This window comes from Stegodyphus dumicola, chromosome X2 (genome assembly GCF_044657685.1).
Source record: "Stegodyphus dumicola isolate Sdum_Otavi_A_Nest chromosome X2, ASM4465768v1".
Classification (NCBI taxonomy): Eukaryota; Metazoa; Arthropoda; class Arachnida; order Araneae; family Eresidae; genus Stegodyphus; species Stegodyphus dumicola.
Genome location: NC_140781.1, coordinates 3,916,644 through 3,930,875, shown reverse-complemented (window position 1 = coordinate 3,930,875; position 14,232 = coordinate 3,916,644). Strand labels below are relative to the sequence as shown.

The window sequence follows — 14,232 nt, the reverse complement described above, 5'->3', positions numbered from 1 at the left end:
ATAAAAAAAAGTACCGTAAGTACATTCTGTTGAAAAATGAAACGCCATTTTTCTTTATTTAATACCCCCCACTAATCACATATGAAGTTTGTTGTTTCAGTAATTATGTTGGACACATGCACAATTACATACAACCCGGCATTACGAAATATCGGCGATCAAGTATCGCGCTACAAAATACGACATATGACGATATTTCATCCATCTCTGCCCATGCGCTAGCCACATAATTTCGCCAAGATCTCGTAAATCGCCAAATTTAGTTGCGAGTTGCGTTTCCTAAGAAGGAAATAAAAATACGCTCCCCGCATAGTGGAGGAAACTGCAAACCCTCCTTTCTTCTGTTCTAACCTCCTTGTAATGAACTCCCCTGTCGCTGGTAGCCCCCTATGACGCTTCTTTCTTAATCGCAAAATCTGCTATTGTTTTAAGCTAGCAACTGTGCAAAAACGGATTGAACTGCTATTTTTCTATAAAACATTTGAAATTAAAAAAAATTGCTAGTATTTTTGTAATAATTGCACATGAAATTTAAATTTCACATTTTCAGATATTAATTATGTGGTATTAATAGTTTCCTAGTCAAAAATAAGGAAATGCTCGTATATTTTTACAATTCAAAAATTTTTTTGTAGCATAAATTCTTCAGCATGGCCCTATTTGGAATACATGAGCAGTTATTCTCATAAATATATTATTTCGTTCGATTTAAACTAATGGCAACAGTATGCTAAGATTTACATGAAGTCACTGCACTTCTGCACTCCCGATTGTTTTGCGTTATAAGGGTCAGTCGGTGTTCCTTCTCGCGTAGGTTTTAAGCTGTGAATACTGATTTTATTTTCGGTTTGTTTCGCGGTGTATTTTATTTGCATTGTGTTTGATTCCTCTCAATTGTGTTTCGTCCATGTTTTCATTAAGTATTAAGAGGTTGAAAGGTAATTGATACCCGTCAGTGAAATTAAACGCCCCCAAAATGGTCGACCGACTAGTAAATAGTGAAGCAAACGCTCGCAGAATTGCTACAGTTGAGAACTGTTTTGGAGCATCTGGCCAACCTTTAGCTATTCAAGGGCGTGTATTAGTTGGTGAAGGAGTTCTTACCAAAATGTGTCGAAAGAAAGGTAAACCGCGAGAGTTCTTTCTATTCAATGACATATTAGTCTATGGTAACATAGTTATGGACAAGAAAAAGTATAACAAGCAGCACATTATTCCTTTGGAGGAAGTGAAATTAGAAAATTTGAAGGATGATGGAATATTGAAAAATGGTTGGCTAATTAGAACACCTACTAAATCTTTTGCTGTATATGCTGCAACAGCTACTGAGAAAATGGAGTGGATGGCACACATAAATAAATGTGTGGATGATTTGTTGAAAAAGACTGGTAAAACGCCATCTCTGGAGCATGCTGCTGTATGGATACCTGATGCTGAAGCATCAGTTTGTATGCATTGCCGTAAAACACAATTTACCGTTCTGAATCGCAGGCATCATTGTAGAAAATGTGGAGCCGTGGTTTGCAATCCCTGTTCAAGCAAGAAGTTTTTACTGCCTGTGCAGTCTTCTAAGCCTTTGCGAGTATGTTTAAGCTGTTATGATACTTTGACAAAAGCCCGTGCAAATATGGGAGAAACGCCTACCAAATCTGTTGAAAAACCCGTTAATCAAGATTCTTCTGGTGAAGATGACTCTGAGGATGAAATTGATGAATGTGGAAGAAATGATGATATTGCTAAAGATGTCGAAAAAATAAAAATTGATGAGACTCCTACATTTTATGGTGATGCACCTGAGGAAAATAATCATGCTCAGTCACCAGATGTTTCGGCTCAGTCATCACATGATGTGGCTGTTTCGGATAGTGCAGCTGTGTCATCAGATACTGCAACCGAAGTATCATTGCATGATACTTCGACTGGTGGAGGGGATTATTCAGGAGCAACTGAAACTTGTGAATGAGTTAAATTGGAATCCTTGATTGCATTCAGCATACTCAGCCCTTATAATCAAAAGGAAAGTATATATATATATAGAGAGAGAGAGAGAAATTCTGTAAATTGCTGTCATACAAATGTTGATTATTAATAAATTATCTACCTTAAGTGCCTTCAAACTCGTGAGAAATTATATAGTTTAAGTATTCTTTAAAATACAAGAGTTTGATGTTTTGGATACTTGGCTGTTGGTGACAGAATGGAACTTTTTTGTTCATATGTGAAAACATCTTTCATATTTGTGTTATAACTTTAATATAAGTCATCCATTTATCATCTGGAAGTGCCTAATAGAGTTAAGTATTTCATCAAAGTGATTTCTGGTATGTTTTTTCTGTTGAGTTAATACTGATAGTAGTTATTTAAATCATTTTAACTTCATGTTAAAGAAATAACTTTCAGACATAATTTGAATTTGTTTTATAATTGGAGGAATATTTCTTGTATATATAATTTGAAATGCTCGACATCAGAATTTGATTTTATTTTGTGTTTAAGCCCAGTTTGGAACCGTATTAAATAGCTGATATATATGTAGAGCATTTTCATTAGACATTGAAATTAGCAGATTAAAGTATTTTTAAATAAATGCATAAGAAGATTTTTTTCTGTCTTGAGAGGTTATGGAGATGTCTTTTGTGCAAGTTTATGTTTGTAACATGTTTCTAAATGTTTTATATTTAAATGAGCTATTGTAATTTTAATTGAGATTTGTAATCATGTTTTATTTAATTCCAAAGTATATTAAAGTTATAGTCATCAAATTTCATATGAAGTATTTAGAGCTACTCTAATATGTGTATAATGTATGAATTTTTAAGTTTAACACTTTCTTCCTTTTCTGATAGGAAATATGCTCAAGTAGACAATCATTTTAATTCTGAGAACTGTTTCATATTTTTGCCCAATTCAATAAATTGAGCATTGACGGTGTAGATTTTAATTTAATATAAAAAACATTCATTTATTTTATGGATGATAAACTGGACTGTGTATTTTGAACTAATATAACGTTCTGTATTTGCAAAGAAAATCATGACAGAATATTTTTGAGTATTAAGCCTGAGATTACCTGATAAGTTTTTTTTATCAGCATTTTATATTAATTTATAATTTTTAAAACTGAAATACTTGACAACCCTAATAATCAGATTTAATAAATTATTGATGATGTAACATAATTTGAAGGGCATGTCACTTGAAAGCTGCAGGATTTCTGATAACATGTACTTCTGATCCGTATATTTTTGTATCATATTTTAAAATTTATAATGTGTTGAAAATGGTAAACGGAGGTAATGGTGTGAAAAATTCTTAGTAAGGATTCAACTTTCTTGGAAGAAAAACTGCTGTTTTTCTATGTATTTTATATAAATCGTGGAATATTTAACTCTAGAATGCTAGAGGTCAGAAAGAATAATTATTATTAAGCTATTGTAAGCATAATAGAACACGTTTATTTATATAAATTGCATGCCTAAAATTTAATACATTAAAATTATTAATGAAAGGCATTCTTCATTATTGTGTAATCTTTAGAATCAGGATGTCTCCTTGGATAAAACTAAGTATTTTCCTTTAAAACTTGCTTTCCAGTTATTGGATACTTCTGATATTCTGTGATATCAATGATGGCAACAGACAACATCGGTTTTAGAAGAGCGTATGTGTAAATTAGGTGACTGAAATGTAGCTTAATGTATGTTTATTATTAATGCAACTTTTATAAAATATTCTCTTTCCCTATGCTGTTTCAAAAGTTAAAAGCTAAGACAAAATATGCAGCTGCCTGAAGAGCTAATTTTTCTACATTTTTATCCTGACAACTAAGTAGATGTATTATTTGCTTTACTGATTTAATGTGGCATCAACTGTACTGAATTCTTGAGGCATCAAAAATGCTGGAACAAGGCTTGTTTGAGATCATAATGTATTATTTATATAAAGAAGTTTTGAGAGATGAAAATTATGCAGTGTTATCAAGAAAGCATTTTATAAAGTTTTAATGATCTGGGGTTAAATATTATAGAAATGGTATGATTTTATAAATTTAGTTCTGTAGTATTAATGGACTATTAATCATTTGTAAGTTTATGTAACAGTAAGAAAGCAGAACATGAAAAAAAAAAAAAAAAATATTTACTGTTCTGGAATTATGAAGTAAATTTATATAAACACTTGTAATTAAAGTTAAACTGCTTAATATGTGACCAATAATTATTATGTATACTTTTCTCTAAATGAGCCACATAATTTTTTTTCATTTTTCTGTATTTAAAATTGAAATTAAAAGAATAATTGTAGCTCATTTTGGTTTTTTTCATCTATTAAATGCAAGTTGCTGTTCATATCATGAAAATGTGCTGAATTATAATTAAAAAAAAAAAAGAAGTCTTCTCTTCGTAGCTTTGTTAAGAGTTTGAGATTTCAGTGGGATATGACCTCTTTATCTCTGTCCATTTTCCATTGCTACTGATGAAAACTGTTTAGATATTTATGTAGGTATGTCGATGTAATGACTTTTTTATTATATCTACATGTTTAAATATGTAATTTAATAAAGTTTAAATTAAATATTGGTGCTTTTATCTTAAGAAATGATATTTACTTTTAGTCATGGAGTGCTTCCTTTTTTAATTTTGTGAAACACCAGCGCTTTTTAAGCTGTTTTGTTAAAAAAAATTAAACTGTATTCTGGTATTTGATTTACTAGTGTGCATGATGATGGAAAGCAGTTTTTGAAATTTCTAGTGTTGATATTTGGAACTTTTTATTTGAAGTGCATGATGGAAAGCAGGTTTTGAAATTTAATATATAAAATGCCATTTAATATTTATTAAATTTTTAGGTAATTGATAATATTGTATTTTAGGCTTTCTTATACTGAATGCTAATATTTTTTAATAAACTACATGAATTTTAGGTATACTAAAATATCACATTTTGATTTATCGAAATACAGAATATTCGGCTATTATAATTAATTTATCTTTGATTGTTTTGAAAGTGTTTTTAATTTTGTAGGATAAATTAGTCCGGTGCTACTTTGGTAGACGGTTGCACGGATTTTTGGCGATTTACGTTGGTGCGATTTTTACGATCGTCAGCCATCTTGAAAAACGCTGTTTTTACACATAGTAAAGTATTCGAAACTTAAAAAAAAATAAATATCGTTAAAAGTAATGGATTAAATTTTTGTTGAAAATGTCGTTTTTTAAGACGGCAGGCAAGTGTAAATAAATACATTTACTATGATACTTTCATATAGCAAAAAAAAGAATAAAAACACAGCTATAAAAACATTGTGCCAACGTTTAATTAGATTAAAATATTACTGAAATTGAATATCGAATTAAAAACCATCCTACCAACATTTAAAAGAATTAGAATATTATTAAATTCAAATACTTTAAAATACATTATATAAAATATAATTAACATTTAAACATATGTGACAATAATTATCTCAGCAATTTTTGAAAATAATGTATTAATTTTTTTAACAAAAATTGAAGTATACAATTAAAAAATAAAAGAAAAATATGTACTTATATTTTTTTGAAAAATTTAACCTCTTGTTTATTGATAAGTACCACAAAAAAAATCGAAATCATAATTGAATCGGCTCTTTTAACCATCTTCATCTGTTATCCACATATCTCGCACTTCATTGAAAAAGCAATTAGCGAAATTTCCTCAAAAAATTTAAAATAAATTTCCTCTGACGCTATTAACAATTTAAAAATAAATCTTTGATTAGGAAAGACAGGTTGGCCAAAATAAGGTCTCAAACGGCAATTTTTTTATTCCAAGACCAATAATTCTTGGTAATTACCATTAACAACATTGTTCTTCGAAACGGAGATATCCATTCCATTTGAAATCTGAGGAATTCGAAGAGATGAATAATAAAATTTTAAAATGGCGTGGTAATGCACAAAATATTCAGTAACCAATCAAGGAACTGGTTACGTCACGCATAGAATTAAAATTATTTAAATAATCATTCATAATAAAATCATTTTTAAGACAAATGCAAAATTAAATTGTATTTTAATATTTAACAGCCATAACTAATGTTTAAAACATTATAGTAAATTTATGGATATTAATAAAACTAATTACTTTTTTTTAAGTAAGGTGACGTCATTGATTACGTCATCCACAACATAAAATTATATAAAATATTATAAACAAAAAATTTTTTATTTCAAATAAAAATGTAAAATTAAATTGATTTTTAATATTTAGAAGCCATAAAACACGGAAGTTATGCATAATAAAATGCATTATTTTTTTAATAAAATGACAACAAAGTATCGGTTACCATAAATAACTTATCCAGCAATGGGTTTACCAGAAGTTGTATTACTCGCCAAAAGAAAAATCTCCAAAATCCGTGCAACCGTCTACCAAAGTAGCATCATTAGTCCTCTGAGCTGTGCAAGTTTTTGGATCTGTCAACAAGACCTGTATTTGTTAGCTAAATTTCTATAATTATTTAGTATCTATTGCCTTAAACTTACTTTCATTAAGATAACATTTACTTTATTAAAGGTAAAATATCTTAAATTATAAGCTAATACAGAACAAAGTCCATAATCGGTACTTACGTATTATCGCAACCAGGTTGGCGCGATTTATAAGTTTGAGTAAAAAAGTATGAATAGAAAGAAAATGTACATTTATTAATTACAGATAATTTTTAATACAGTTTTTTATATTATTTTGTTTTAAAATATAAAATAGCAATTAAACCCTTCCGGTTTCAAATTTGAATAAGTAGCAGAATTATTTTTTCGGCGGAAATCTTTTGGCTATTGCTTTTAGCACTGATTGAAAACCTTCTTCGCCATTAACAGCTTGAGCTTGGCGTCATATAAATTCGATAAGGTAAGAGTCAAGATGATGACGGGCTGTTCCTCTCTGTTTTTTGTTGCGCCATTTTGCCTCGCAGGCAGATCCCAAATACCCATAGTTAAAGTATTTCAGGGCATTCAATCTAACCAGTAAGAAAAATAATTTCTTTACAAAAAACTACGTATAACACGTAGGGTTATCGTAAGTAGGGTCGCCAAATTTGGTGATTTATGGCCTGGTTGCATTAATACGTAAGTACCCCATAATCCTTCATGGACTTCGGCAATTCCGGATTAGGGGTTTTTCCGGTTATAAATCATTAATTTAAATCTCTTAAGATGCCATGCAGAAATTATACAATTAAAACCGTAATTTATGAAATAAATAGCAATTATGATCTAAAGGGTATCAAATTTTACAAAAAAAGCTTAATATTTATTTCTTTACCTTATTAAACATTTCTTTCAACGTGCGCATGCGTAGAGCATACATTCTTTACGCGCATGCATAAAGCATACAAAAAAAAAAAGTTTGTGTCTTTTGAGGTCCAGATTATAGATCATTTCGGATAATGGACGTCCGGATTACGGACTTTGTACTATATATACGATACAGTAAAGAATAAAAGTATGCTTTCAAATTGGAAGTTTTTCCGTTTCAGTAAGATATGGACCTATAGTGCATATTTATTTACCGTATTTTTAAGTGAGCTTTCCCTTCCTATGATGTTAACACAGCCCTTTGTGAAGATGGTGTGACCCTCGAATGACAAATTAGTTGTCAGTCACCTCTTTTCATTTTCGCTTCATTCTAGGATGTACATGAATTTTATGTTTACTAAAATATCAAATTTTGATTTATTGAAATGTAGAATATCACAAAATTCACCTATTATAGTTAATTTAACTTTTATTATTTTAAGTTTTTTTTTCATTTTGTAACATAAATTAGTCTGCTGCATATTAATATTCTGAGCAAGTTTTTTGGATCTGTCAAGACCTCTATTTGTTAGCTAAATTTGTATAATTACTTATTTTAGTATATATTGCCATAAGCTTATGTTCATTAAGATGACATTTATATTATTAAAGCTAATAAGGAAGCAAAATATCTTAAATTATAAGCTAAAATATACCAAGTGACAAAAAATGTCTCGTGACTGGATAAGGCAAATCATGCCGCTCAGAGGGTTAATTGTTTCGAATAAATTTTCTGGGAAAACACGTTAATAAAAATGCTGCTACTGCACTTTGGCCTTGAATTATTTCAATGTTATCTTTTATTGGTGGGAAGCAAGATGATATGTTATATTTAATTAGTTAAATTTTCAGTAAAAGTTTGCAATTGGGCGTTCCTTGTTTTTTTGGCGATTCTTTATCGATGCTAAGATTGGTGCCAGGAAGCTGCAATTTCAAGATGGCTACTACACAGAACCCCAAAAAAAAGTCAAAGAATTGCACAAACTCGGTGTACATATCGATCTATTTTCACTTGAAAAACATCAGAGAATTGCAGAAACTAGGCACTGCCTTAACTTTGTCCATGTACACATCAATTTATTTTCATTTTAAAAAATCAGGAATCTAAAACAAAGTTGAAACTATCATGGTAGCCAGAAATAGGGTTTCATGGCCCAAACTTAACAAAATTTTTCACTAATCGAAGGGGCACCCATACACTAAAGTGAAATTTGCATAAGCTGCTTTTGTATGAATAATGAAAAGTGAAATTGTCTTCCTGTCTTGGAAAGTATGGATGCCAAATACTGATTATGAATTTGAAGAACTTTTTTATGTGTTATTCAATCGTATACATTTTGCTAGTAAAAATTAGTGCAATTTTGGATAACTGGAAGCAGTGTATATATTTGATGCCATAAAATCTCTAAAAGTATTGAAATCTTTCTGCCTGAGTACCCTTGATAGAATATAGCTATAAAGATAAAATCATAATATCAAAATGTTTGCTTTCAATATATTAAGCAAGAAAGTTTTTAAATTAATGTTTGTTATATTGTATTAAATATACTGTTTTTACTTGTAAAATGTTTCTTTTGTTAAGATAATTTAAAATTATGAATTTCTGAATTACACTTTGATTTTATAAAATGACTTAAAGGGCTTGAATTTTATTGTATAAAATTTTCATGCTTTTGATAATATTAAAATGTAATTATTTTAGCTGTGTGGGCAATAAAATATATTAGGACCAATTATATATGACAAGTTTTGTGATCCATGCAAAAATACTAATTTGATTGATAAATGCTGTGTTTTATAACATGAATATGTGTGTAGTATTTCCCCCACCCCCAGTAATGCAATTTGTTTCACAAGCTATTTCAGATTGTTTACTTTGTTCTTGCCCTAAACAGATTTTTTTTTCCATAATTATTTTTGAAGCATTGTATCAGTTTTGAGATTATGCATATTTTATAAATCAAACTTTTAAATTTTTACTTGTAGCCGAAACTATGTATGCATTATATTTTATATAATAAAGCTGAGATTGCCAACCATATATTTATTGGAACTTAACTGATATGGTAAAGTTTGAAAAGCGTCCTTCTTTCGCTCCCCCCCCCTGAAAAGAAGGTGTGTTATACAGTATTTTAGACTATTGTATGAAGTGCCTTATTGGTTATCTTGAATAACTGGAAGAAGTGTCCAAACCTTGTGACGACCATACACCGTGATAAACCAACAATTAAAATATAAGTATAATAAAAAAGATATATCTATATAGGTAGGCACTTGGTACTCTCTATAATTAAATTGTTTAAAAATTTATTTCTGAATTCTTAGTTATCATAATTAAATGATATTACAGTATATTATAGAATTACTTATATTTTAAGTGTTTTAATGTACTCATTTTAAGTAATGTAATTTGTATTAAGTTAAAAATCATATACATTTGACATTTAAGAATAGTTACCCATTAAAAGTATCCAGGGATCAGGTTGTGTATAATTTTGATTGAAAACAAAATTGCTTATAGGAGTAAATTTCTGGAATTAGCATATTCATTTTACCTGAAATATAATTGCGACACTTCCAGAAGAAGGCCTTTAACAGAGGTCTTCTTTCAAAAAGAATTTGAAGGTTTATTTTTAAATTTGAAGCCAAATTAAAAAAGTAGAAAAAAAATCTGAATTGTTGATAATCTTACATATATAATTTATGCTTAAGATTTTATATTTGCATGTGGAGGGTATAAAGGAAATTTTGCATGCAGGTGTGTAATGTTTAATCTTTTAGGATAGTGAATTATTTTACTGCTTTTGAAAGTTATAGGAATATGCATTTTATAATTTTTTTTGAATGAGGAGGGGAAAATAAAATACCCAAATTATGACAGTATTTGAGCAATATTTATTTTATAGTCATGAAATTTCAAATCCAGTGGATTATGTTCGCTATCCTAATTGTTCATTAACCTATCACTGATTTACCATATATGTTAATGGGAATTCGATTAATTCGTTCTGGAGATCCTAAAAATTTAAATTAAAAAAAAGCTATGTACAAGTGTAATTTCTTACTAAGTTTATTTATTACAAATATAATACATACATGTAGTCTTACTTATTAATCAGTCCTTTTCCTTTCTTTGGGCGTTAAAGAACATGTCCAATGTCGATTGTTTTTCTCTCTCCTTCAGGACTTTCAGGAAATGATTGATAGCAATGGCGTTGTACAGATCAGCAACCCTATTGACATCAGCTTGGTTTGGGTGCCATTTTGAGACCGTTGCTCTGACATCCTCCCATTTCTTCAAAAGATCTTTAATGGCAGATGTCGGCATTGCTCCTCTTTTGTCTTCCTCTTTTTCAGAAGGAAACACATTTCACTGAGTTTCTTGGTGTTCTTAATTCAAGATTTCTTGGAGTTCTGCTGTCAACTCACCTTCATGTTCCATTATGAGCTCTTCAATGTCATCCTCGTTCACTTCCAGTTCCAGATCTCTCGCAGTTGTTACAATTTCATCCATAATTTCAAGGGTGTCACCCTGATCACCTCCGTTTCCTTGAACGAGGGATGGACACAGCTTTCGCCAGGCCTACATAGTATGAATGATGGCGTGTCAGTGCACACGCACATCCAATGATTACGTGTCAGCGCACGTGCACATCCATGTTCAGGACGAATTTAGGACTGATGTCGGGTATTCCAAAAGCCGAGAGGTTTTCATTAGAATTAGTTTTTGCTCGTTATCTGAATATTGTCCGTTGTCCGAACAGAAAAATCTTTCCTGAAAGTGTTCGTTGTCCGATCACCCACTATGCTTTCATCCAGTTTTGTAATTTATTATTAAATTTTTTTTAACTTCTTTTCCCTTTCAGCTTCTAACAAGTATGATTTCATTTTATTTCAAATAATAATTTTTAGCATGCCTTGCTAATGTTATTTAGGTCCTTAATTTTCTTGAAATGTATTTTGCTCGGAATTAAAATCCCTTCTAAAGAGATTTTAGTAAATAAAGTATGTTGGAAATTACTGCATTTGCAGTTTGATATATGCTGTTATAGAATGTTTGTATATTTTCTATAGCATTAGGAGGAGATGTTTTTCACGTGTTCATATGTATGAGTGATATTAAAAGGAATTGGTTAAACACTTTTTGTTTATTATTTTATTACAAAAGGAAAATATTTATGTGATATCTGGTTAGTAATCTGAAGAGGAAAGATAAAATCACAAGGGTGAGATTATCAGTGAACAGAATTAAGTAATATTTTTATAAAAAAAAGGTACATTAGAAAGCTTTTGGGAACATAAGTGCAATACATAATAATGTAAAATTAAATATTGAAGATGGGTATGGAAAAATAAAGAACAAATTTAATTTGAGAATACAGACTCTTAACAAAAGGGAAAAGAAATGCAAAGCCATATAGTTCATAATTTTTTAAACAATTTCCTCTAGTTGGGTTACCTTCACTTGTAGACAAATTTGGTATTTTTGTAATCTTGTTCATTCCTTGATGTAAAATGATGCAATAACTTTTGCACGTATCTCTTTAATCTCTTAAAAAGCATGCTGAATTGCATTATTGCCTTCTTTGTTGGAGTGTATAACATATATATGTATATTATGCCTGAATTTTATTAATTTTAATAAAATATTTTGTTTTACAATGGTAGCAGGTTCTTTTTGAAAATTTAGAATTCATATTTATGATTTAAGATTGTTTAAAACTTTTTGGGTTCATAATATATAATTAATTAAATTATAAATCATCATTAATTACTCAGTAGTTCGACAAAATTTCATTTTATGATCGTTTGTATTGTGTATGGTATACCCAGGTGAGATTGAGTTCAAGTATAATTTGGTGGTTATACCTTTTTCCTCCCTCTCTATTATGATAAAAATTCATTGTATTTAGGTAATTCTCATATTTAAGTCTATTATTAAACATGGCCAAAGAAGTTGTAGGTTGTAACGGAACTACGAAACTGCATGTTTTGATTGAAAAGCCTAACGGCATGTTAAATTCAAGGAATGCATTTGGTAAAATCACGTTTTGCATTTCTGTAAAATGTATTGTTCTGCTGAAAGTTACAGCTTTATTATTTTAAAACAACTGCAGATTCTTGCCACATATGCTGTCTTAAACTCTCTTGCCAGGCAGGAGAAGCAAGTTTTTGTACAGTTTAAATTTTGTTTTGCTATCATACATATGTGAATCAGTGCCAGAAATTAGAAAATTAATTTTTTTAATGGGAAAGCTATATGTATATGTAAAAATTTTTTAAGTGTGTTACTGATCATACCAGGTTTTATTTATAAAAGTATCTCTTCACTATTAAACATTATAAGCTAATACTAATCGTATTTGGATATAAATTGACTTCTTCATGAAATTTACTGAATTGTTAAAACAGTATTTGTTTTGGGTGACTGATCTGTTCAACTTGCATCACTTCTTTCCTTTCGCAAATGGAATTTTTTCTATGGCGAGTTTTGATCAGTTCTATAGCCAATAACTGTATTTTGTAACAAATTCAGTTAAGATATGTTTTAAATTTTTAGGTTGTAAGATCTGTATGTGAGAAAAGTTGTAATTATGACACTGCATGTATCTTTTAATGTTACAGATAACTGTTTAGAAAAGTTAAATGGATGAAAAATAGTTTTTAAATGTGCATTTAAATTGGCCATAAGTCCTGTGTTAATAGAGTTGCTAACTATTTTCTGTATGACAAAATAGGCAGTCAAATTAATAAGAAATATTTTTATATACTTTTGTAAATATTTTTCTAAGAATTTCTTAAGTACTGATAGTGGTTATTTGTCATTCTTGCAAAAAGGAATCTGAAGAGAACCTTTGAATAAAAAAAATTGTTAAAATATTCTATGAATAATAAGGCCAGAAATATGGCTAAAAATGTCATTAAATGGTCACAAATTCTATTATTTTATTGTTGAAAACTTATTAGTAATGTATCTTTTGCTTGGTTTTCAAATGTATTTGTGTATTAGTTTAGTATTCTTCTAAAGGCTTAATGATTTCTTTGTATGTATAATTTGAAACTGTGAAGTTATGCTAATATTGTGAGATTGGTGTATTTATTAAATTTGACCTGATACAAATTAAACCTGTGACCTCAGTAAATACTGAAATATTTGTTGTTGATTTGTGATAAGGTTTTGTCTGTTGTTCTGAGTTATTTTAATATATTTTGTTTTGTAAAGAAGTAATTATTTATTGTTGCTGGGGAAACCTTTTTTTGCTGCGATCTGATTTTCTAAAGCTTATATACTTTTTATTTAGGCTTTTATGGCATGAAATCGTGGTCTTGCATGTCAAAAAACAAAGTACCTAATATTAATGAAAATGAATATGTCTGTTGGAACAATGTTTTAGAATGTTATCTAACAATAAAATGTAATTTTTTTCCTTTGTAACAGTATATAATGTCTTTCTTCTTAACCAATTAGTTCTGTTACCAATTAATTGTTAAATAAATGTGTGAACATTAAGAAACCAGAGTAGCAAACGTTACTTATTTAGCCTTTATTAAAACCACTATGTAATTTCAGGATAAATGATGGATTATTATATCACATATAAATATTACAATGAAGGGATGGTATGTATCCAAGGGTGGCTACCAGTGGCTGAGTGGATAACATATCTCAGTATTGTTATTTCGACTCTGATATAAAGTCTGGCAGGTTGCATGCGTTTTCTCCATGTGTAATGTAAATATGAGCCAGTTTCCGTTAAGTCCTTCATGAAGGTGCCCCTTTTTCTAACAGATAGCCCTTTATGAGTATTGTAGGAAACCAAATATTCCTAATCCGATTGCATCTTGGAAGGATTAAACATTGAATAAAAGTGTAGAAAAAGAACACTAAAGAAGA

At 29.5% G+C, this 14,232-nt stretch overlaps 1 protein-coding gene across 1 annotated transcript; it reads left to right on the top strand.

Moving 5' to 3' along the window:
- The first annotated feature begins 724 nt into the window (after positions 1-724).
- Positions 725-13,773, top strand: rush (pleckstrin homology and FYVE domain containing family member rush hour). Its single transcript, XM_085809462.1, has one exon. The coding sequence runs from the start codon at positions 977-979 to the stop codon at positions 1,961-1,963; it is 987 nt and encodes a 328-aa protein (XP_085665588.1). The 5' UTR covers positions 725-976; the 3' UTR covers positions 1,964-13,773.
- The last annotated feature ends 459 nt before the right edge of the window (positions 13,774-14,232 follow it).